Raw genomic sequence first — 24,985 nt, forward strand, 5'->3', positions numbered from 1 at the left:
AACATTCTGTCCTCTTTTAACAATATTTTCAATATGTGGTATAAAAGTCACCCCTAGAAGCTTTGCCTGTTTTTGAATTAAATTTGGATTTTGTTCAATTACAGTTTCATAGCTGCATGCTAGATTGATCTGTCGTCTGCATAGACGTCTACGTCAATAAGTTTCTTAATGTAGTTATTAGACTGAAGGTCATTAATCATGACATTGAAAAGTGTCGGGCTTATAACGGAACCCTGTGGTTCTGTTAAGTCCCTGGTATGAATTATATAAGGAAGTACATGTACAACATTTACATGGATGAATCCTATTGAATTTCAAGGTTTTCTGATCGCAAGTTACCAGAGTTTTCTTTCACGGCACATTCCGGATGCTCAATTGTCAGTCCAGAACGTTCCGAATTGACGGAACTGCAATCGTGTGACGCGGAATTCAGTCCTGTAACTGTTCCGTCAGTCCCGACAACTGAGATGGTTTGAGTAAATCGAGACGTAATTAAACACAACCAATTTCTTTCAGCTGTTATGGTTGGTTGAGATATTCTCTCAAGCAATCGGCCCATGGGTTCTAGCCCCAAATTTCCATTTTCACTCATTTTTCACTACGTTTGGATTTGACAGGATTCAATTCTGAAAGAATCACCCACTATGCACGCAATGAAATATTTGTTAAGTGAAGTCCCCGGCATGAATTTTATAAGGAAGTACAACATTTACGTGGATGAACCCTATTGAATTTCAAGATTTTCTGATAGCACTAATTGCAGAGATATAGTGACATTTAATTCAAATAATTAATTGTCCTAAGTTTAGAATTCTATAAAATGTGATTCTATAGAATCAACCCCATCTCCAATTTTGAACTAGTTTTCACCCCATTTACAGTGTAGCTTTTAAACTTTATTGTAAAACACAACCAACATTCTTTTAAATTTTACTGTATAGTAGGATCATCTATTGAGGTATAAAGAAGATATTTAAGCAATATTGTTTTGGGGGACCTAAGGAAGAATTATCAAAATTCCAAATTTTGTTTCAACAAATCCTGGAATTATAGCTACATGTACAATGAATATCTTTGCTGCATGTGGTATATAAAAAGGGCCCATGACAAACCCTGGTCTGTGTAGTGTGCATTATGATCACTTTCAGTGTTACCAAGAATTTTATATATCATAAAACAAGACTGACTTAATTATCGAAAAAATCAAGACCTAGCCGACTATATCCTCTATATGACTTGTAAATTAGAACATAAAATATCTTGCCAAAATCTATTAGTATATTCCAATTGAATTTAGCAATATAATCAATTCACTGTTTGGGGGTTGCTAATGCCTCTCTAATAATAAGATTATTAATAATCTGGACAGAGAAACAAAATACGTTCTTTGAATACATTATTTAATTCCAGGAATAAATGGGAATCGTACATTTTACACAGCAAATAAGCTGTAAAATATGGTTGTATGAAAATAATATCACTATTTTTATTAGTATTTTACAAACAGCAGATCTTTTCTATTAGAAATCATGAATATGTTTTTTTACATTTATTATTGTACAGATTAAAAAACTATTGTATTTACATGTAGATCAGGTTGATACAGATTTGGTTGACCCACTCATATTTATAATAAGAGGACATTAATAATAACAGAGGACAATTTTACAGAAAGGACGCTGGTTTGGGTTTGAAAAAAAAAGTGTACAGTCTTTCTATTAGACAGATTAAATCATAGTCTAAACTAAGAGATTTTTACTACATGTACCGATACAAATACAAGATAGAACATAACAGTACAACCACATTCTATATGCCCAACAATCGGCAACAGATTCAGACCATTATATGCAGAAAATCAGCAGTACATCCATCGGAATACCGGTTTTACATTTTTTCATAAAGTGGACCGAGGGACCATCTCAAAAGGATATTTTCCATAGCAATGAATTCTAATAGCATGAAGTCTAGGCTTCTGTGAGTAACAAATAAATCAATCACCGACATAATTTCAACCAATTCCAGTTGATATATCCCATGAATGCACAATTAGACAAAATTTAAAAATGAAACAAAGTATTAATGATATATACATGGACTGTATACACTGTACACCCGCAGAGGATCAGAAATTCTTCTATTGTGAATTGTAAACTTGATGTAAGTTAACAAGAAAGAAAAGATAACAGTATAAACAAACCATTTATAATCTTTGATTGCATTCCAATCTTCTTTAGAGGATGAGCTGATGATACATACGACACATAAAATGTGGTCATACTGTTTGTCTTGATCATAAAATTTTAGCAAAATCAAAAAAACATGTTCGGGGTAACAAGATTTTAAGTGACATCACTGGTTCATAAAAGGTTTGACATACAGTTCTTTAAATATCGAAATAACTCATTGTCAATATAAATATTTTAAATCAAGACACAATTTATACAAGAAGTAGCAGGGTAACAAAATGTGACCTTATATAAGAATACGCATCTTATGAGAGGCCACCTAGTTTTCTTATTATTTTTGATAACATTAACTTTACATGTATCTAGTAAAATAAATATGGCATTTCCACCATGAAAATATACTCTTCATAAAAAGTAAATATGTATTATGATTATATGTTAGACTATAGTATAGATATAGAATTTATTAGTATACCTGAAACCAATGATATTTTATAAAAGTCTTCAATAAATAAGTTTACTTTAAATATTACACTTCACATTTATCAACTTCATTTTGATTTGAATGCTATCTATTCTAATCTTATATCACAAAGATAAGTTGATTTAAGTATTGATAGAGATTTGAGTTCACTGACATATCAGTTAATGTCATTTGGTTTGGTTTTGCTCAAACACAAGTTTATGTAGGTTCTGAAATCACTTCTTTAATAATGAAAATGAAAGTTATCTCATGCAAAGTTCCGGCCAAAGAATTGTAAATTTTGTTAGGAGCTCCAATATCACTATAATAGTAATAAAATATAGATATTATATGACCATAATTGTTTAAAAAGTCAAGTACAATTACGGTACTAATAAATAAAATAAAGAAATTGTTCCTTATCTATGACCTTATAAATTCATAAATATTTATAGAAAATTATATAACTAAACAAAATAACTAATATCAATTATTAAAGTGGAATTCAACCTAATGAAATAATATAAAAACAAAGTAAGTTTTTTATTCTCTGAACAATAAGTTACAAAACCGATGATGTATATTCGATGTTATGAATTATGATATGAGAGACTATATACATATTATACAATGGAAGTATTTAAATGATGCCCATAATGACCTTGAGTTTAGTTTGATATAATGCACAGTCCGTGATATAATTGCACTCCGTCTAGAACCTGATCAAATTTACATATAACTATTTCACATAACTACTGACCAATCCAAATCACTTCTATATTAACCACATTCCTCGTTTGTTTTGTCAAACATCTGTTCCCTGTTCTGAGAGGAATTGAAAGGACAAGTCTATAATCTAATATCACCATAGAGCCAATAGCTCATTTATAGATGCATGAAAAAGAATCCTAAGTAAATTTATTAATCAGGAAATATTTTAAAAATCGGAAAACATAGTAAACACTACTTAATGACAAAATATAATATCAAAAGAACGAGAAATAATTAGATTTGGATTGGCCACAAAACAATCACCTACATTCGTAAAAACAATAATATCAAAACATTATATAATATATAACAAGCCCCTAACCATTAGCCCTACTATAAATAAGTCTACAGCTACATATATATTATATCTTCCTGAGGCAAATGGCAAGACAAAGTCTAAATCCCATCGGAAACTGAGATTGGAGCATCTATTGCAGGGTTATCTTTCTTCGTTTCTTTCCTGAAAGATGGTGCCTTCAACAATCCTTTAGTTTTGATGAGCTCATCATCCAGTGGATTGGTACGACTGGCTGTCTGTACTTGGCGAACTACTTCTGCTGACTGTATTGCATCCACCCTAGAAATAATTCAAAATAAAATATAATATATATCCTACATTAATATTACCTATACACCATCCAGGAAATATTAACAATTTTTTTTTAGATGTGCACATGTGTATTAGTTGGTGACATTCATTCAAAAAAACAAAGGATTATTGACTATTTTGACCAAAAAGCTGAGTTGACAGGTGAGAATATGTCAAAAACACTTGTGTTCACAATTTATACTTAGTGTATCTGCATTGTTAAATTACCCCAACCTCATTGAAATCTTTAATACAGGTCATTTGCATATAGCTACTTGCAATGTTAGGTGTGCAACGTGAAAAGGATAATATTTGCCAAAGCATTTTTCCGAACCCTTCATATTTCAATTGTCAGGGTTGACAACTTTTTTTTTATTACATCAGATTGACTAATTACACTTTCCATGTCCTTGAAGTGGGAACCTGGATTATTAGGGTTATATCTGAAGCTGAGGAAAAGCAGATCTAATTTCTTTATTGTTAATCAAATTTAAACTTTTGTTTTTAAGGAAAAACTTAATAAAATTTTGTTTCTTATTTTTTTAAACTCTTTTGGTTACATTTTTAAATTGATTAGGTGGCCATTGTTTTTTAACAAACTAAAAATTAATTTGATGTGACCTTATTGCATCAAATTAAATGGGATAATATACTATTCAAAAAAAGTAGGGGATATTTGATTTTTAAGTGTTATTAAAGTCACCTAATGAAACTGACGAAGAAACAAATGACAAAATGAAATGAAGTTCACATTCATCGATTTATTCCAAATGATCGTTAGACTAAGTAAGGCACAGACTGACCATTATAAGGGTAAAATGATACCCGGGGTCAAACAGCAAAGTTACCACAGCATCACAACCAAGTCAGTAACGGGTAAATCCTCCTCTGTTTGCCAAACAAGCATTGATCCGACGTGGCATACTCCTTATGAGACGTCTAAGGTCATTTTGGTCCAGATTGTCCCATTCCTGTTGCAACGCAGCAGCAAGTTCTTGGACATTGGCAGGACGTTGTTGACGTTGACGTAACCTCTGTCCAAGCATGTCCCAGACATGCTCGATGGGGGAGAGGTCGGGACTCAGTGCTGGCCAAGGTAATGTGGTGATGTTCTGTTGTTGGAGGTAACCTGTAACGATCCTGGCCCTGTGACATCTTGCGTTGTCATCCTGGAAGATGAAACGGCGGCCATGACGTCGTGTGAACGGCACATGGACTGCCAAGATGTTGTCCCGGTAGTACTGGCCTGTAACACGCCCTGCAACAACATGTAAAGCCGTTCTTCCAGCAACAGTGATGCCTCCCCACACCATAACAGAACCACCCCCAAATCGATCATGTCTGATGACGTTAACGTCTTGGAAGCGCTCGTTTCGACGACGCCACACCCTCTTACGTCTGTCCAAAAAATCAACAGTGAACCTTGACTCATCTGAAAACATCACATTGCTCCAGCGTCGATTATCCCAGTGTTGATGATCCCTACACCAACGACGTCTTGCCTGAATGTGATGATCTCTCAAACAAGGGATCACGCGAGGACGTCGGGCGCGAAGGTGACCCCTATGCAGTCGATTCCGAATCGTCTGGCCACTCACTCTCACACCAGTGTCTGTTTGAAGACGAGCGCTGATCTGATTTGCTGTGATGACACGATTTTTCAAGGCCAAGGTACGGATAAATCGATCTTGGGCTTGAGTTATCGCCCTTGGTCGACCTGAGCCTGGTCTGTCCTGTACAGATTGTGTATCACGGTATCTGGACCATAGCCTGCTTATGACAGACTGAGAAACATTCATCGTCCGCGCCACAACCGCCTGTGTTGTGCCGATCTGTAGCATGCCAAGGGCACGTAAACTTTCATTTTGGGTAAGCCGACGCATATCAAAATTTGTTTTCTGGTCACTAAAACAATTAAACTGATGTTTCCACCCTGGAATTCAATGCCACAATGACTGTAACATTCAGAGTCAGAGTCGTGCAAATCTTGGGTTGGACCCCCATGATGATCCCAAGCATCACCTGCATTCCATGCGGTAGCTATTGGTGCGTTTGGGCGTCACATGTAACTGGAAATGTTTCTTCTGTTAGGTTCTATAGTGACTTTTTTCGTAGTCATTTGCATATTTTAGTATTATGCCCCCAAAATCAAATATCCCCTACTTTTTTTGAATAGTATATATTTTATGTTAAAGTGTAGACAGGTTTATTGAGTTGATAACCAGCCTACCTTTGTTGAGAATCAGGTTGTACAGCATTAATTTCCTCTAGCAGAGCATGCAGCTGATTATCTTGATCAAACTGACCTAGTCTGTGGAGAGAGAGATAGTAGAAGTCAGAGAGAAGAATGAACAGATAGACTTCAGTCTCCATAACCAATATAATTACATACATGTACATTACATGGTGGCAAGGTTAGTAAAGGATTGTGCATGAATGAATTAGTTGTTGTTTTACCAACTTAATACAAGTCATTAAAGATGCATTCCCATGAAAATGTAGTTATTTCCAATAAAAGTATGGCAAATTTGGTACATATGCAAAGCAGAACCCGCAACCTTACTACAAAAATACTGGATTCCTTGAACACCCATGCATGAAGCATGACAGGACAAAAATGTATGGGTATCACAAAGTGACTGTCCGCAGAGTGTCTGGTCTGGTATGTGTTGAACTGGTATGTGTTGATCGTCTGGCTAGCACTTATGAGAACAGTGAGATATTTAAGTGGTGATCCTGGCTATAACTTGTGAGAACAGTGATATACTTAAGACTCGGGATAGTTCCTTGCCATTAAAATGTATTGAGAGGAATTTGAAGTAAACTTTTGATAGATAAAGTACATGTAGTTCGAATATGTTTTTAATTCAAATATATCATCAAATCACACAGTTTGGATGTGGGGAGGTATCTTTAAGTACAAATCATGTGATATTTATGATAATGAAAGGTCAAAGGGTCCCTTCTAATGCTTGTCTAAATCGCAGTACAAGACTGGGCTAGAACAAATAATAAATAAGCATGGGTATAACTGATAATGAGCTTTACTTAATGCACAGCAAACAATCAATTTCCCAAAACCATGTCTGGAATTTGACTTTACAATGGGTGGGTAACCTTAAGTTTTTTATTGGCAGCATAGTATATTTTAAGTTAAAATGAAGAATTTCATGACTTTACAAGCACGGTGATAATATATCATTTTTAAAGAATGGTGGAAACACTGATCTCATATAATACTGTGCTTAGACAACAGCATATTGTCCTACCCCCACCCCCTCCACCAACAACGTAGCAATGAATAACAATAAATATCAAGAAATAAACTTACTTTGGATCAATACGTTCTGTGACAGCAGTAATTGAGGCCACAAAAGAAGATAGTTGGTTCATTATAACCCCAAGATGTTTACGCTCATTCTGTAGACGTGTAATGTCATTTAACTGAGCTAATGAAACAAATATTCAGAACATTATTAAATCAATATAACACCAACTACATTGTTCAAAGTGACTATTTAAAAAATGTTAAGAATAATTTATCAGTTTTAAAATTCTACCATACAAAAACTTACCGTTATAAAGTTCTTGTTCATTGGCTATTCTTTGTTGACTATCTTCCCAGTGCTATAATACAATGGTCTCTATTTTATATACTGTTTAAACTACATTTAGTAATTAACCACATCAAAAAACAAAAAAAAACAGTCCTACGGAAAGCAATTACTGAATTTAAATCAGAGCTACCATTCTACAAGGATCTCTTTCAAGCATAATATATAAAGAAATTGACGTATTTTGTCAAAGCAATACATCAAAGATTAACCCTGTCACACTAATCCATTTCATCCCTTGAATATTTATTCCATAATGCAAATGGTGTGACAACTTTAACCATAGGTTGAAAAAATTATGTTTTATTAAGTCTTTGTTAGTAAATTTAATGAATGTGACTAATTTGCAAACGTTACAGCACTTATTGTATTGCAGACTGTCATTCACTAGCACACAATACATCAATCAATCAATCAAAAATATTGGTTCATAATTTCAAGGGTTCAATTTACCATTGTATTTGGAGGATGATCAGAACCAGGCTTTTGATTTTCTATGGCTATATACGATAAGCAAAATATTGGCTAGAAAATTATACAGAGCTACAGAATATCTGAAAATTTTCCTTGGCAAAATATTTCTTAAAATAAATTATAACTTGCCTGTTCTTGTGTTGGTTGTTTTTGTTCTGTCGTAACATAATGGCTACTATTGTTCTACAACTGGTATAACCTACCTGTTCTAGTGTTTGTTGTTTTTGTTTTGTAGTGACATAATGATTAGCTAACTGTTGTTCTACAACTGGTATAACCTACCTGTTCTAGTGTTGTTTTTGTTTTGTAGTGACATAATGATTAGCTAACTGTTGTTCTACAACTGGTATAACCTACCTGTTCTAGTGTTTGTTGTTTTTGTTCTATAGTTAAGTAATGATTAGCTAACTGTTGTTCTATAAGTTCTATATCTTTACTTATTATAGATACATCATCATTTCTAGCTAAACATCTACGTAATGTTAGATCTCTCTGTAATTCTTGTACTCTTATCTTTAACTTCTCGCATTTTACAAGTAAATCCTGCAACATAAACACACACATATATCACCACTGAATGAATAATGCTACATTTCGATGAATGATGAGCTGGGTATAGATTGATTATTAATGATCAAAATGGTTTTAAATTGCTAGATCACCAGCCCAGTCAAATGGTGGGGGACATCATCCTCATTATCCATCACACATATTGGCTCTTAATTGGTATCTGTTAACTAATCAAATGGTTATATATTGTATAAAAATTCAACTCTTTACTATCAGATCATATCACAGTATATCATATAAAACATATTAAATGATGTATACCTTATGTACAGTTTCAAATTCCTTACAGTAGTCAGCAAACGGTCCTTTAGCATCAATAAACTTGACCTTTAATCCATTACTATTACCTCGTCTACCTCCACCACCTGATGAATTCATCTTATATATAACAGGTGTAGTGCGACCATCAGATGATCCACTTCCATTTTTACTATAATTAATTAGATTTCAATCATTTAATCATCAAAATATCTAAGACATTCTATTAAATTTTTATTTCAAATAAAAAAATTAGCCGAGCTCATAAATTTTTCTTGGGAGTATTTTGTAATGGCACTATGTGAACAAATTTCTTACCCTCCATAGTAAGCCCCTAATCTGGAGAGGAAACTCTAGGTGTAGTTATATACAAATATTTCAGTTGTATGTAATATGGAATATACAAAAAAAATATATTTAACTTACCCATTAACTGAGTTACCTGAACCATTTCTCTGTATAGGAAGACTATTATTAGAAAGACTGGAATAACCTGATCTACCATTAAATAACAGATTTTCAAGACTCCTGTAATAATTAAAAACATATCAATTAAACTTTACACAAGAAGGAAATCAGTACAGCATTTTAGCCAATTAGATTTATCAGCATGGTTGAATCAACCGCTAGGGAACTAATCATTAGTCTTTGAATGTGATACTTTAATACTTATCCATGTATTCCTATCTACATATTTGTAGCAGGAAAGCATCAGTTCTATAATGCCAATGAGTCAGAAACAAAATGTGGATTAAAATTACATTTCACTTTATTTACTAAACACTCAATAACTATTCAAACAATTCACTCAATAGACCAACAAAGTTTTCTTTAATATATGCTGTAGTTGAACATGTACAGCTGCCTTCATAAAAAACATATCCTTTTCACTTGTCACATTAAATATTTTTATTTTACAGTGTAGTGAATTGGTATTCTAATCTTTAGTCATCCATTGCTAGAGCTTGACACTATTACTGGTAGTAATTTGTACTGAGAGAAGGCAATGAGCATGCATTAAAATATCATCTTACCTGGCAAATTGTCCTTTAAAATCTGTATTTATTATGCTAGTTTGTAGAGGATGAAGAGGATGGGGTTGTCTAGTTATAGCCTTTAAACGACCCATCATAACCTAAAAAATTATAACAAACATTATTAAAATCATTAATGTAACACAAAACACACAACAGCTTATGTATTCATTTATGCAATGTCAATCCCTACAGAGGAATAGTATAGCTAGGGCCGAAGTAAGGAAAAAGTTTGGTATACTAATTGGAATGCTAACAGCCCAAATTCGACATTTCTATGGGGCAATAGGGGAGTGTGTGAGTCTCTCAACACACACCCTTTGACTTTGCTATAGCTTTGGAATGATATTTTATTGTAGCACTTGGTTAAATTCAACTTTAAACTAGATTTGTCACTGTGTGACCTTTATTTGCAAGTCAGTGGCTGTCATTGTTTTTTCTTTGAGTAGTTATATCAAATCTTTTTGGGTCTTTAGGGAAATTAATTTAAAAGAAGAAAAACTTACATAAGCTAAGTCAAGAAATTCAAATTTATTAGCAGAACTTGAGAAAGCAGCAGAAGTAACAAAATGTACATGTAAAGTGGGTAGTAGAGTTGTTAGAGTATTTAACTGAGCTTTTAACTGGCCTTCTTTGTCTTTAAATTGTCTGGAAAAATATATTAAAATTTTAATTTTCTCAATAGGTAGTGTAGCTGTAATATCTGAATTGGGGTTAAGATACAGAATAAAAGTCATTTATGATTGTTTCTTGGCACATTTGCACAAAAATACTAAACATAGAATGACATTGGGACAAGCAATGGAACATATGCTCCAAGACCATTAAAATATCACAGCAGCATTGACAAGATTCTATGACACAATCGAGGGTAATAACTCTGAAAGTAACTATCAGAAATTGTTGTAATTTGACAGGCTTTTTCGTTGAGTGAATGGAAACAAAGAACATAAATTTAAAGCTAATCACAGATAACAACTTTTGTTGTTAAAGCAGATCAGGTAGTAGCTTTTGTCGTTAGAGCTATCAAAATTTTCTACAAAGTGTGCAAGGGCAATGTCTCTGAACAATGCACATAATGCAGATCCAATGATAAGTTTTGATGTTAGATCATTTATTCTCAAGATTCTACAATGAGAAAAAAAAGCCTTTAACTCTAGCAGTACTGTAAGAAAATTGTTGACATTTGATCTGAAAAATGTATCATGATTGCATATGATAACTTATGTCATTACAGCTTTCACAAGATTCTACAAAGTGATCAAGGGTAACATAAAAATATTAACATAAAAATTTGAAATTTAATAGGTTTTTTCACCTCACTGAAGTGACCAATTGTTATGCTTATTGGATAACAATATTCTACAAAAAGGAAGTATTGTACCTGTCAACTTCTTCTAACAGGGTATCTTTGGTTGTATCTATTTTCTCCTGCATGGATTCATACATAGCTAAAATAGCTGTCCTTTCTCTCTCCCCATTCTTCTTTACTTCTTGTAATAAGGCTTTTAAAGATCCAATACTATCACGTACTGAATTCTGTAAATCTCTCACAGTCTGTATAAACCAATAAATTATTTAGAATAATAAAACAAATGTTTTATTAGACAGCAGAAATGTCATTAAGCTTCAATGTTTCATTTCTAAACAGCGTAACAATTTTAGAACAGCTATATTTTGTACAACAATTAGGAGTTAAATACTGCTTGTTTAGAATTTAGAGGATTGTTATAATTCCTTTGTGTCTGCTTAAAGACTCTATACTTGGTTTTAACACTATAGAATCCCTAGCAAACTAATATTGTGAAGGTTGAATCTCTAAAAGGAATGTCAGTCCAAAATTCTTAAATTCAGTTCAGTATTTTACAAAGATAGGACGAATAGAATATGCCATCAATGTATGCTGCTCCCTATGTAACAAGGCACTGCCATCTTTATTTGCTAAGAACCAAATTGATGGACCTGTTTTAAATCCAACTGAAATCAAATTCATGATATAATCTAGCATTGGTAGTGTGATTTTGTTTCTTTAATTAAATGTTAAATAATCAAATTAAGTACAAATTAGCATGGATCAAGCCGTGAGAAATTTGATATTGTTTGAAAAATGCAAATCACATATCGTCACTTTCAGTTTTCTGTTTGACTTGCTGGTACTATTGTGAAAGTATTCTATTTCTAAGGAAGTAGTCATTTGAAGCAAGTCGAGCCATGAAATTTATAGAACAGTTATTATACTCATTTGACACATCTTTTCGACCAGACCGAATCAGAAATTTCTATTTTAGACTACAATATAAAATTAAATATTGACCCTGATAGAAAGTTTTTATCCCAGTGGAAACTTTGTTTTAACTTTTTTTTCCGTATAAGAAGTCAAATCAGATTAAAAGAAATTACCTGTACACTTTGATCCAACTTTTTACAACTTTGATTATAAGCAGTTTCCATATCAACACAATGAGTCCTACTCTCTCTGTAAATAAAATATAATAAAATGTGAATGCATCAAAATATCTTTAAAAATCAGATTATAATCTGGAGCCTGGACATATTTCATAACATACTTATTCACTAGTTTTAATTTGATCAGATGGTTTCCATTCATATTAGAACAAAAATCCCGGAAGTTGCAAATGTGAATTGTGCTGAACTTCCTGAACTCCATAATGCCTTATCACAATACACTTATATACTTACACTCTCATATCTCGAAAACATTTAATACACAGCATAATCTTCTTCTCAGAAGAAAACATAATATATGGTTCTCCATGTAAAGCTGAAAATGAAAAAAAAAAACAATATCTATTGAATATCTCCTTTTTTTTAAAACTTAAACTTTCCTGAAACTTTTGAGCATGAGTGAGTCATTGAAGGTAGAACAAACAGACAGAGTGAGTTTAATGTCAGATTGATACAAAGTAGGGACAGATCAATGATTTTCATCAGGTGGGGGTGGGAGGGGAACAGGCAGAAATTTTAAATCTCCATATTCAAGTGTGCAATGACAATTTGCGGGAGCCGAAGCCTGCCACAAAGAATTGGGAAAAATGTAATGCTGTAGATGCCATTTCCGCCCCCCTAAATCGAGTCTACATTACAAAAATACTGCATTTGCTGCTGCGAAATGGTCTAAAATTTTCATTTAAAAAATTTGTTTGCACACTAAAGGAAACTCAAGGTTGGACATTAGACAGGCAACACATACATTAATAACAGCCTGTATGATCTACAGCACACCCAACCTCATAATCTCAAGCCTATTAACTGATTTGAACCTATATTACCCAGAAATATGGAATGCTTAGTGATACTTACTGCATTTTTTATGTATGTCTTTGGTACGTTTGGAAAGCATTACTATATCATGTGCTGAAAACATTTTAGCTTGATGTGTGTCATCTCGACAACCAGCACATAATGGCTGAGCACATGTATTACAAAAATACATATGTTCAGTTTCCTGAAATTATGATCATTCAGTTTCTTTATCTTTTATTATTAAATGACATTCTACAATTCCGATGGATAAAATAACAGATCAACAAAAAAAAATCCTGATGTACAAAACAGGCTATGACAGTGTGCAGACAACACCTGTAGTGAATTAGATAAACGAAGCAAACAAATGCCGCAAAGTAGTAAGTATTGGAACAATTTCACGATCAGTGACAGTAATCAAAGTAAAGCCAATCGTACAACTTACGACACTTCAATTTCCCGAGGTGGCACTAGTGAAAGAATCATACTACATCAAATTTTGTGAGCCATCTACGCTCGAACCACGGAATAGAATTTGTGGAATTCCAATGTACGTTAGTGTCTGTTTGCACATGTATTCTTAAAAAAAAAAAAATGCACTGAGAGATTCAAATTCTCAAACAATGTGTGAATATGGATTAAAAAAATTAACGTAGACAGGTAAGGATTTGCACTGTTTATTCTTTCCTTTTTACATCCTCCATGAAAGTCCAACTAAAATAAAAGTACTGAGTGTCAAGCAAAATAATGATTTGTTTCCAACTCCAACATTATTTTAAAGCTATTTACTAAGTGCTTTTGAACAGTAAATGGCGACTCCCGTATTGGGAAAATGGCCGCATATCTGCCAATACCAATTTCTACAGATCAACCAATTATCGATGTGGAACCGATTATCGGACTATCACTAATGCTCATAAAAACTTACATCATCACAGTTAGCACACTGAGCTCTTTCATCTAGAGATGACTCAACCATAAACTTCAACAGAAGGTCTGCAGGTGGTAAAGTTGAACCCTCCTTTAATGTAGTCGTTGCTCTAAAAAAAAAATATTAGAAATTTAAAGATGTATTTCAAGTCTTTCTTTTGCCTTCAAATGTTACATAATTTTTAATTAGACATGTATTCATATGACAAGTCCATAATCAACTCTCTAGATCATCGTATGGCTGTGATTTTAGCAGGATGAAAACATGATCGTCATTTAATAATTTAATTTTAATCTGGATAATCAAGACTTTGTTTACTATCATAGCAAGGGTACTTGATTGTCAAGACTATATAGTTAAAACTTCAAACACTCATAACTTTGCTCAGAAGAAAATAATTTGAAATAAATTTTTAATACATTAATTTTTCACTATCTATTTTTTAACTATTATAGCAAATAGGCCTACTGCCGGCTCTTTATCTAAATCTTACATAATGCATCTTTATGTAAAATGTTCTGTTAGAGAGAGAAAGAAATGGGTTTTAACATCCAGTCAACACAAAGTAATTTCGGGACTTACATATAGTACAATTCTATTTTAATAATTCTCTAGGGGTCTTAAGCAGTGGGAGTAAACTGGAGGACCCAGAGAAAACCCATGACTTCCGGAGGGCAACCCTAATTATCTAGTAAAACACTCATGTTAGACCTTTAAGACATTAAAACTCGCAGCACACCTGATATCAAGGGCTCACCATAAACTTAAGATAAGTTCCATGTAGGCCTACATGTGTATAAGCAATAAGATTTACTTACCCACATAAAGGACATCTCATCTTATTATCAACAGCTCTTCCCCGTAAACAGTGAGTACAGAAACTATGGAAACATGACAGAATACATGGATCATCATACTGTTCATTACATAAGTAACACAACAGTGGATTAGATTTAGATAAATCTATCATATCTAAATTTTCCATTGGCTGGAAAATTTCCCCAGACATTTTTACCACTGACGCCAGGATTGATGTCCAATCATTTAGCCTATCTCTTTTACTTTACATAGTCAAGGTAACAATTTATTTTTGTATGGTCCCTCTACACAATCTGAAAGTGAAACATAATGAAAAAGTCAAATGTACATGAGAAAAGATCATATTCAAATTATTATCTATCATATAAAGTTCAGCTAGCACTACACAGCTTTGATATGAATTTGGCTTGTACATGTAAAAATAAAAAATAATCCAGTGGAAATTTTTTCAAAAAGGACAAATTTTATAGAAAAAAATGCAGTGGTTCCTACAGTGAAAGAAAGAAGCAATTGGTTGTGCTCAACTATTTATGGGCCTATTTGATTCATTAAAAAAAATAAACAATTCACTTTTTTACTAGTAATGTGCGTAATTCAGTCTATCGATGGAAACACTGCTTTCAAAGTTTTAAGTCTGTTCTTAATTATTATATAATGAAATAATATGGATAAGTTTATCATGGATGCACAGTTAATGCAACAGAAAATAGTATCTTTTTATTTGTTCAATTTTTACTCCACACAACTGCAATCACGACAATCTACAATGAAAGTTTCTTCCGTGATTCGTTGCAACTACGGTTACCGGTACCAGATTATTCATTGTTATGAGTGCCCTAAAGGTGTGATGTAAATGAGTGTTGATTGAAAGCGCAAATTTACTAGTGGGGTTTGGAGGCATGCACCCCAGAAATTTGTTCATTTCTAGAAACTGGGAGATGCTTTTTCCACCATTTTGTTGAATTGACCATTGACGTATATCATATAGATTTGTCAACTTGTAGACTGTTTACAAGTCTTATAAAATGTATTGTATTGTGTTATAAAGTCTGTAAACCTATACGTCGTTAACCAATAAAATAATACCCAAGATTTCTATAAGCGCATTGCAATTCCTGTTTATGTCTGTATTATGCACTGATGATGAAGCACGAGTGTTTGTAGCAAATGCAGTACACATTAATCAATAGTTTATGTACATGTTTTGTGTTATTATTTTCAACTGAAAAACACCTGATGTAAAAACCGGGACTTAGGTGCAAGCGAGGCAGAGGCCTCGGGACGGGGTGGCAAAACCGGGACGTATGGTAAACCTAGCTGCAAGCTCAATAATAAGTTCAGGATTACCACACCACACACAAACAAACAAACGAACGAACAAGAAAACCTCTTGGAGACTGGAGAAAACATACTAGATAAATAAGGAGACATTCCTACAGTAACAGAGTACAGCTTGAGAGTAGAAATAAACAACCATCAATCAACATGAATTCTACCTTAACTTTTAAGTCATTTACGTTTTGCCTATCTGCTTGTAAAAAATTGATAGAAGATCCATTTAACAATAGCTTTGTGGATATTATTTATGTAGCAAAGCTACAAATTATATAAAAACTTTTATATTTACCAAATTCTTTTCCACTTTCATGGGCGCCGCCATCTTGCTATGGTGAATGAGTCACCCGAGGAATTGGCCTAAGGGACATAACTCTGTAGTAACTCCATGGATGCAGACCACCATTAATTTCCCCATTGATTTCAATGTTAATGCTGTCTCTTTACCATGCTCTAACTTCTTCCACTATTTTTTGTTGGGGTGAAAGCTTTGAACTACAGACAGAGAAACAAATGGTCATATCTTTGAACCAAAATTTGTTTGAGGTTGACACCAAAATTTTTAGATATAAAAACTTGAAGTAGCATATAAACTAAAACTGTAACCAACCTGTTAACTCTGTTATCCTTCCGCATTTAATTCTATCTCTTTACCCGGCTTGAACTCGTTCCCCAAATTTTTGTTGGGCTGAACGCTTTTAACTAAAGACAGGGAAACAAATGGTCATGTCTTTGCACCAAAATTTGTATGAGGTTGACCACCAAAATTATGAGATACACAAACTTGAAGTAACATATAAACTAAAAACATATTGTTGTTGTTTTTAGTGTTTAACGTCCACTTCCACCGAAGGTGATATCGCAGACAAGATGTCTTATTTTCATTTCTATTATTTAGCGCATTCGTAGGGGTCCTTCCTGCAAGCCAGAGATGACCGGCCAGCTAGCCCCCCCCCTCCCACACACACACACACACTGCTAAAAACATGTAACTATTCGCCGTACATATCACGGTAACCAACCTGTTAACCTTCCATATAAATCATGAATACTTACTAAAACCTGACAGAAAATGTTAATTTAAACTCTCTTCGTCCATTCTAGACAAAAAATGAGCATGCAAACGGGAACAAAAGAGAGAGAGAGACAAAAAATGAGCATGCAAACGGGAACAAAAGAGAGAGAGAGACAAAAAATGAGCATGCAAACGGGAACAAAAGAGAGAGAGACAAAATTGCTATTAATAGCAAGAAAGAAAAACGACACCTACGGAGGACTCTATCGAATTTTCGCTGAGCTGAACGCTCTGAACCAAGGACGAAACAGCATCTGACAGCGCCTTTCTCCAAAGATTGTATGCAATTGACCATTTTGGACATAGCAAAGCCAAAGTGGCATACAATAAAAGTAAGTGTCCGCCGTACATATTACATGACCAACCTCTATTAACCTCCCGCCTCAAAATCCTGAAAATTCACGAAAACCTAAACGATAATGTCAATTCAATCCACCTTGCTGCAATATATGTTACGGTGGTAATTGTCTAAGCAAAACGAAAGACATCAGTAGTGGAACCATTTCTACCCCCCCCCCCCTCCGGTTGGATTATAGACCAAAAAGTCAGCATACGGCGCAAAGGGGAAGCATAGGCATAGGAGTCTGGTGTATTGGGTGTGGGGAAGGGGTAAGGGTTTTATATTATAGCCTTGTTTATAAACCCAATCCCAACCCCTCCCGCCCTGAATTTCAAATTGTGTAAAGAAAAATTCGTTGTATCCAAAATTGACTTACGTGTAATCAATGCCCGTAAAGCAAAGTGACTATATACTAGAGATGTGGTAGATATTTTTATAAAAATTGATGAAGACATAAAGCATGTGTCCACACATGTTCCTGAAGCAACGACCTCGAGTTTTACAAGATCTAGACGTTGCTAGGGTGGTGTTCAATTCCTGAACTTATAGCTACGTTACCACCCTTTACCACAGACACGTGACGAATAGCGTCCAATCAGAGGTTGTGACACAAACACACTCAAATCAAGCAAGGCGACCTCCACGGAAACCTTGACATTGAACGAACCTTGAACTTCGCAACTCGATTATCACCGGCAGACATTATTTCTTGGAAGGGCGTGACTTGGTATTCGCGATGAACGAGGAATCTGATAGGCCCCAAGCTGGGTCGGTAGACAATCGAAATTAGTACAGAAATATGCAAGGTATTACGTGAAGGGCTTGAAAAGATGTACGGAGTCCTTCTATTGAAGATGGTTTCTACAAGACAAAATGCTTTAATCCATATAGCCAATTCAGGATAAATATGCTTTTAACCTAATACAATCAATTAATTGCAACCAAGATTGATAAATATGCAGATGCTACAGTTCGTGATTATTCGGATTTATTTAAAAGATGTGTTTCGACAAACTCTATTCAGATGGATGATTAAAGACCTTTTCCGCAACTTATTGTTATTATTAATATTAAACTGTATTTTTGTTAATATATTTCTTATTTATTTAAATTTTTGTTAAACTTTTTATTATTAGACCTTGACAACAGAATTGTATGTGTGCTTACCATTTCATAAAAATGTCAAAAACCCAAGGTGACTTTTTTTTTTGTAACGAAACCGAAACCCTGGTTTTTGTTAAACTTTTTATTATTAGACTTTGACAACAGAATTGCATGTGTGCTTACCATTTAGTAAGAATGAAAACCAAGGTATTTTTTTGTAAATAAACCGAACCCCTGGGTTTGGTTTAACAGGTTCCTTACCCACCAATTATTATGGATAACAAATAAAATTCACCAGGGTTGTTGCAATGAAATTGACCAACTGGAGAATTTACCTGTTAGTCCATTAATGTCCATTTATATACCATAAATCTTAAAACACAGTAAATTTATAGTTTTTATTTACAAAAGCAATTAAAAATTGATAAAGTCGTCTTATTCTTTAGAAAAAAGGCGGTTGCCATGCACGATACGCACACATTTTGCATTAGATGGACAGAGTACACGCGAAAAAAACGGTTTTTCGTACAATCAGGGGCCATAATCCAGGAAGTCACGGTCCGATATGCGCGAATATCGACAGGAACCGAGATCTGTGGGATATAAACACATATTTTAAGTTTCATCAAAATCGGATAAAAATTGTGACCTCTAGAGGTCCCACAGCCTTGGTTGTATTACACACTTTCACACTATTTGCGTAAAATGAGTGGCCACTTGTAGTGTCCAAGAAACAGGTTTCGGTCCGATTTTCACGAATTTCGACCTCAACCATCATTAGGGTCATCAAAACCGTATCAACATTGTGACCTCTACAGGGTTCACAACCTTGATATTACATACGATGACACTATTTGCGTAGGGGAGCGGCCATTTTGTCAGGCAGTTTCGGTCCGCTTTTCTTTTACGAAATTCGAACTCAACCGTCATTATAGTGTAACGGTAATATATTCGAACGGTTGTTCAAATCGGGTCAAAATTATGACCTCTAGAGGGACCACGAGCTAAACACGTAATTTTTCGTACAATCACGGACCATACTCAAAGAATGGGTCGAGATCTTTGGGTTATAAACAAACATTTCAAGTTTTCATCAAAATCAGATACAAATTGTGACCTCTATAGTGTCCACAGCTAAAAACGTGATTTTTCGCACAATCCAGGAAGTTATGGTCCTATACATGTCAATATCGAAAGGATCCTTTCGATATTATAATCATATATTTCAAGTTTCGTCAAAATCGAATAAAAATTGTGACCTGTAAACTGTCCACAAACAAAAGACGGACGGACCAATAGGGGCGACGACAATATACGTCCACATGAAAATACACATGGGTGATCATGCCAATTTGATACCATTTCTTAGTAAAATGTGGATCACCATTCGTTATATTGATTTATTTACACCTGCATAGCATTCACAAAAAATAAAATCCATATCCAATTCTGTATTCTTGTTTTCTCTTTACCGCTAGATAAGAGGGAATTTATTCCTACTCGTCGATGAACACATAGGGGGACAATGCCCGTGTTTGATTTTTCACCAAGTGTACCCACGATCCACCTAACATAATATCTATAGGCTATATATCTACATTTCCTGTAAGTATAAAAATGTGGAAATAAATGTGGTATAAAACACTAATTTTAATTTAGCTTTTTTATTAATGTCCCTGAAAGATTTATGTTTAAAATACGTTTTATTTATACGTTCACAGATTACGAAAGAATAACGTCTTTACCTATACAATGTCTCTCGACGCAAGGCCTCGGTTAAAGGTGTTTATCAAATTAACTCAGATATATATATATATAATGAAATGAATGAGGTTTACCGTCTTAACGACGACGGCCATACGCCCGGAGAGTGGCGTTTCGGCCAAGGCACCAATGTCTAGAAGTATGGTCCGTTCCGGTTTCAGGGCAGTTGGCTCCCTCCTCCCACCACCCGACTGACCAAAAAATGTAAAATTTATTGTATGTGTTTTTCATTCGAAGCTAGTGAATCCAAACGCCTTTCTGTTCGATGCTAAGTTGCAATTATTTCTGCTGATAGCGTTACTTATTCAGGACATACTCCACCCCCACTCCGCTTCAATAAAATTCTGACGCTGCCACTGACGATCTATACGTGTTTCTTCTATTAGTGATATCGCAGACTGCACTTGGTGATTTCCGTTGAAGCCGGAGTACCCGGTGTAAAGCCACGGGGTTGTGAGGGCGTCCCTGTCTCCAAGCCACACATACGCTTACACCAGGGGTCAAACCACTAAAGCAAGCCGAGGTGACCGACCAGTTATAGCTCGAATCGCGACACTCTAGGCCACTAGGTATGCCCCCCCCCCAACCTCTATACCACGTGCCTCTTCCATAATACTTACTGGTTTATATCACCTAAAATCTTTTCCTTGGTTTCCATTGCTGATTTGATTTCATCATTCTGAAGACACCAGGTTTCAAACTTAGGATGAAGTGTTACACACCTGGATTTTAATTTATCTTCTTTCAGTAACTTATAGGAATATTTTTCAGATAAACAGCAAATATTTCTTTTTCCTACCATTCGAATACAGTGGCCACAATCACACCACCGTTCACACCTGGAAGATAAATAATAACTAATTAAATTTTGTTACTACATACACTTTCAAACAAGGTTGTGGCATTGTCGAAGTTTTCATTTAATAGTGAATTCTGCGCCTGTTGAAAAAAATATGCGGGAACGTCAATGTCGGAGTAAATTCCTCCCACATTTTTTATAAAAATGATCATGTTAGTTTCAAAATGATCAAAGTATTCTGTTGATCAGATGATAAAGCCCCAGTTTGTTTTCTTTCATTATAATAGTGAAAATGGCATAAGTGTAGCATACTTACATGATAACAAAAATACTCTGTTGGTCTACAATGAATAGGTCGTTTGATTTAATTGTCGCTAAGCAGACATAACCGTACCTACACTCTTAACCGTTTTGATTACGATATGTATTGGTAATATCAAGTATTAAATATATATAATATTTCTGTTTCAGTATGTAGCCGAGTAATGTGACTATGGATGTTGAAATGTCTATTGCGCCAAATTGCGTGTACCTTTCATGACCTGATTATGCTGTTATCAATTGATACCTAGGTTTGTGTTAAACAAATGCAATAAAATACGCCCACTGGTAGCCGTATTTCTGACGCATTGTTTACGGGTATGCTAAATAAACAAAATAAATCCAAAATTAAAAATAATGATAGGATATAACCGTTGTGACGCAAGAAAATATTAATGTGAAGCAATGATTACGAATATGCTAAATATGAATTGTGTCAAATACGCACATTCTAGCTTGGGAACAAAACATTCAATGAAATTCGTTGAGCTATATATATACCCTAAATTATCTCCCATACACAGTTATATGGTAGAATTGCAACTATTCAAGTAACGTAGGGATGTCAACATATTTCAATGCAAAAAATCGTTAATGGAGAAGACTACTTTTACAGTGTACCTTAAGTGCATTTACTGGGTTATTTGTTTAACTTTACGATTGATAAGTGACATAATCAAGGAGCGATAACTCTTGACATTTCAAATTCCTTTATCATCTTCAAGTACTAATACATATTAAATGACTGTTTAATATTGATCTGACAGTTTTATAATAGGTCATTTTATTCTATTTTCATATTAATACGTAGTCTAGTCTAAATTGATCTATTTAAATATTTACATTACGCAATTTACTGAAGTGTATACAACTAATGGGCGATTGACACTCAAGGGAGACTACCTCGTCGGTTTTGTCTACACAAAACTCGATGTTTGAGAAATATTCAAAAATATCACCAAAGTATATAATGGGTACTGATTTGATTCTGGTGGCTAATCTTTCTGGGCTAAACTATGTTATATCGTGCCGGTATGTTGAAAATAAAACAATAAATGGCATTGGTTCGCCGCTGTTTTTAGAAATGAAACCTAGCAGTCTCTCGCTCTAAATGGATTTATGTGCCAAGACCAAGTCAGTGATTGTTGACATCTTAAGATATTCCTAATATTACTCCATCCCCAATTTTATGATTCCTGTTAAAAAGCTACTAACGCAATAAAGAATAGGTTTACTAACACGAAAGAATGTTTGGGGAGTTTTTGTTTTTTCCTTTATATTTATAGGCCATTCAGTTCTTAAATTACGGAGGAGAGGGGAGGGGGGGGGGGGCTGAATGGTTAGCGCGTGCGTGTTGTGTTATAAGGTCTGTCATTGAGTCAACTGGCGTGGTTTCGATTCCCTATTTGTACGTGACAAGGATTAGTGTCGCCTGTCCAACCTCGTGGATTTTCCCGTCACTGCTATATTAGATTTCTACGCGCAAGCGAATTATTGAAATAAAATTGAACCCGAAATGACTCTCCCCCCCCCCCCCCTCTCTCTCTCTCTCTCTCTCTCTCTCTCTCTCTCTCTCATAAATTACGGAATCTTAAACAGGTGTAGGCCAGGCAATAGTTCAGTATACCACTTTGGGAGAATCTATTTTTATATTTTACATCGGTCAAATAATTTCAAAGCTTATAGACATGCCTCACACATACTTTTTGTACTTTAATAACAGAGCCCCGAGGCACACTCTTAAAACCTCCACGTGCTCGCGAAATAATACACCAGTTATAAAATTAAAATCGATTCATGGCATATCCGTAATTTTTTAATTAGATATAATTAAGCTTCATATACCTAGATAGTAATTCATCTAGGTGTAAACGGATTAAGACTACATACTCATACTTTCTTTTAATTTTACTTTGAAATGTAGAAAAACAAAAGATGCGCTAATCTGTTTCACGTAGCACCTCGATATAATTATGTAGAATTAACTTGTTTTACATTAAATTTGTCACCTCGAGAGATTAAAACACCTAAAAACAAATGTGAAATATGTGGCACTTTTTTGGCAAAAGCAAATAATATTTGTAGAAAAGCATAAGGGTTTTCGAAGATATGAAATACGCATATTATCAGTTACCAATGAATTGTTCACAACTATTATAAATAAATTGAATCTTGATTAAAGAAAAAAAAATAAACACAACTTTCTGGATTCCTTTATTGATAGAGATACCTGTAAGAGTATTGGAAAGTTGTATGAAATAAACTAAGAAGTGGTAAATTCATAAATTTGTGTTTATTATTGATGTTATAGATCTATTACTAAATGTCATTCAAGGAAACAGAATCTTCATTGATATTCCTCGTGATTGATAAAACGCACATAGCCACATGAGTAGTATTTTCATCAGTAAAATGATACTATATACAATCCCGTCTAAATTGTGCAGACGAAATAATATTCTGTCGTCTTAGTTTAGTTGCCTTCTGTCTTAAACAGATTACGAATACTCTAAACACACTTTGTATGTGATTAATCCATTCTCAAACCTTTGATCATTTAACTTAATAGTCTAATGTTATGTCGCGTACACTAATTTTATCCACTATATAGACAACAGTATACATACTATACTTATCCTTCACTATAATTGCTAGATAAACAAAGACGACGAGTGTGCCACGGTCGGCTGTGGCTTCTGTGCGGCTAAGTAAAAACATTCGCAGCATCATAAAAGATGTATAATAAAAATTAAACATTTTAAAAATACTATAGATTCAAAGATATACGCCATGTTTAAGGATATTTGGAGATAAGATCTGTAGTTCTGATGCATGTGTGCTAGCTTTGTAGACTGACAGGTGCTGTTTATTTATTTATTGTTTTACGTATACGTTTAAATTTTTAGTATTACAAATTAATGCATTATTAATCAACTGAAGTAGGGCCGTAAGATTTATTATTCAAACCATATGCTTCTTTTTTTTTACTCAAACTTACACTTAATGATAGCGGCAGCCCACGGGGTGAAATGCTGTCTCCCCACCTATCAACGTCGGTCACCAAAACATATGTACACATTGTTAAAAAGGTGTCGCAAGATTAATCTAATGTAATTAACTCCACAAATGAAGTTTTCCTAAGCACTTGTTATCCCTTTGATGTCTTGTTAGAAAGTTTGAGATAAATCTGTTCGTCTGGACATATTTGATTAAGGGGGTCGCTTGCTCTTTTATTAGTTTGTGTAGTCAACAAAAACAACACTGAGTAGTC

General features: G+C 34.2%; 1 protein-coding gene across 2 annotated transcripts; it reads right to left on the bottom strand.

The window, feature by feature from the left end:
- Nucleotides 1-1,379: 1,379 nt before the first annotated feature.
- LOC126827658 (RING finger protein 207) lies at nucleotides 1,380-16,671 on the bottom strand. Of its 2 annotated transcripts, XM_050557103.2 has the most exons (16): nucleotides 16,604-16,671; nucleotides 14,976-15,269; nucleotides 14,155-14,266; nucleotides 13,284-13,428; nucleotides 12,663-12,744; nucleotides 12,363-12,438; nucleotides 11,347-11,519; nucleotides 10,469-10,610; nucleotides 9,963-10,063; nucleotides 9,355-9,456; nucleotides 8,932-9,100; nucleotides 8,458-8,643; nucleotides 7,588-7,639; nucleotides 7,344-7,461; nucleotides 6,243-6,323; nucleotides 1,380-4,000 (listed from the first exon to the last, which is right to left on the bottom strand). In XM_050557103.2, the coding sequence occupies exons 2-16, from the start codon at nucleotides 15,164-15,166 to the stop codon at nucleotides 3,820-3,822; spliced, it is 1,911 nt and encodes a 636-aa protein (XP_050413060.1). In that variant the 5' UTR covers nucleotides 15,167-15,269; nucleotides 16,604-16,671; the 3' UTR covers nucleotides 1,380-3,819. The 2 variants fall into 2 exon arrangements, with proteins under 2 accessions (XP_050413060.1, XP_050413062.1); XM_050557105.2 differs by lacking the exon at nucleotides 6,243-6,323.
- Between the last annotated feature and the right edge of the window lie 8,314 nt (nucleotides 16,672-24,985).

Source organism: Patella vulgata, chromosome 7, assembly GCF_932274485.2.
Source record: "Patella vulgata chromosome 7, xgPatVulg1.2, whole genome shotgun sequence".
Lineage (NCBI taxonomy): Eukaryota > Metazoa > Mollusca > Gastropoda > Patellidae > Patella > Patella vulgata.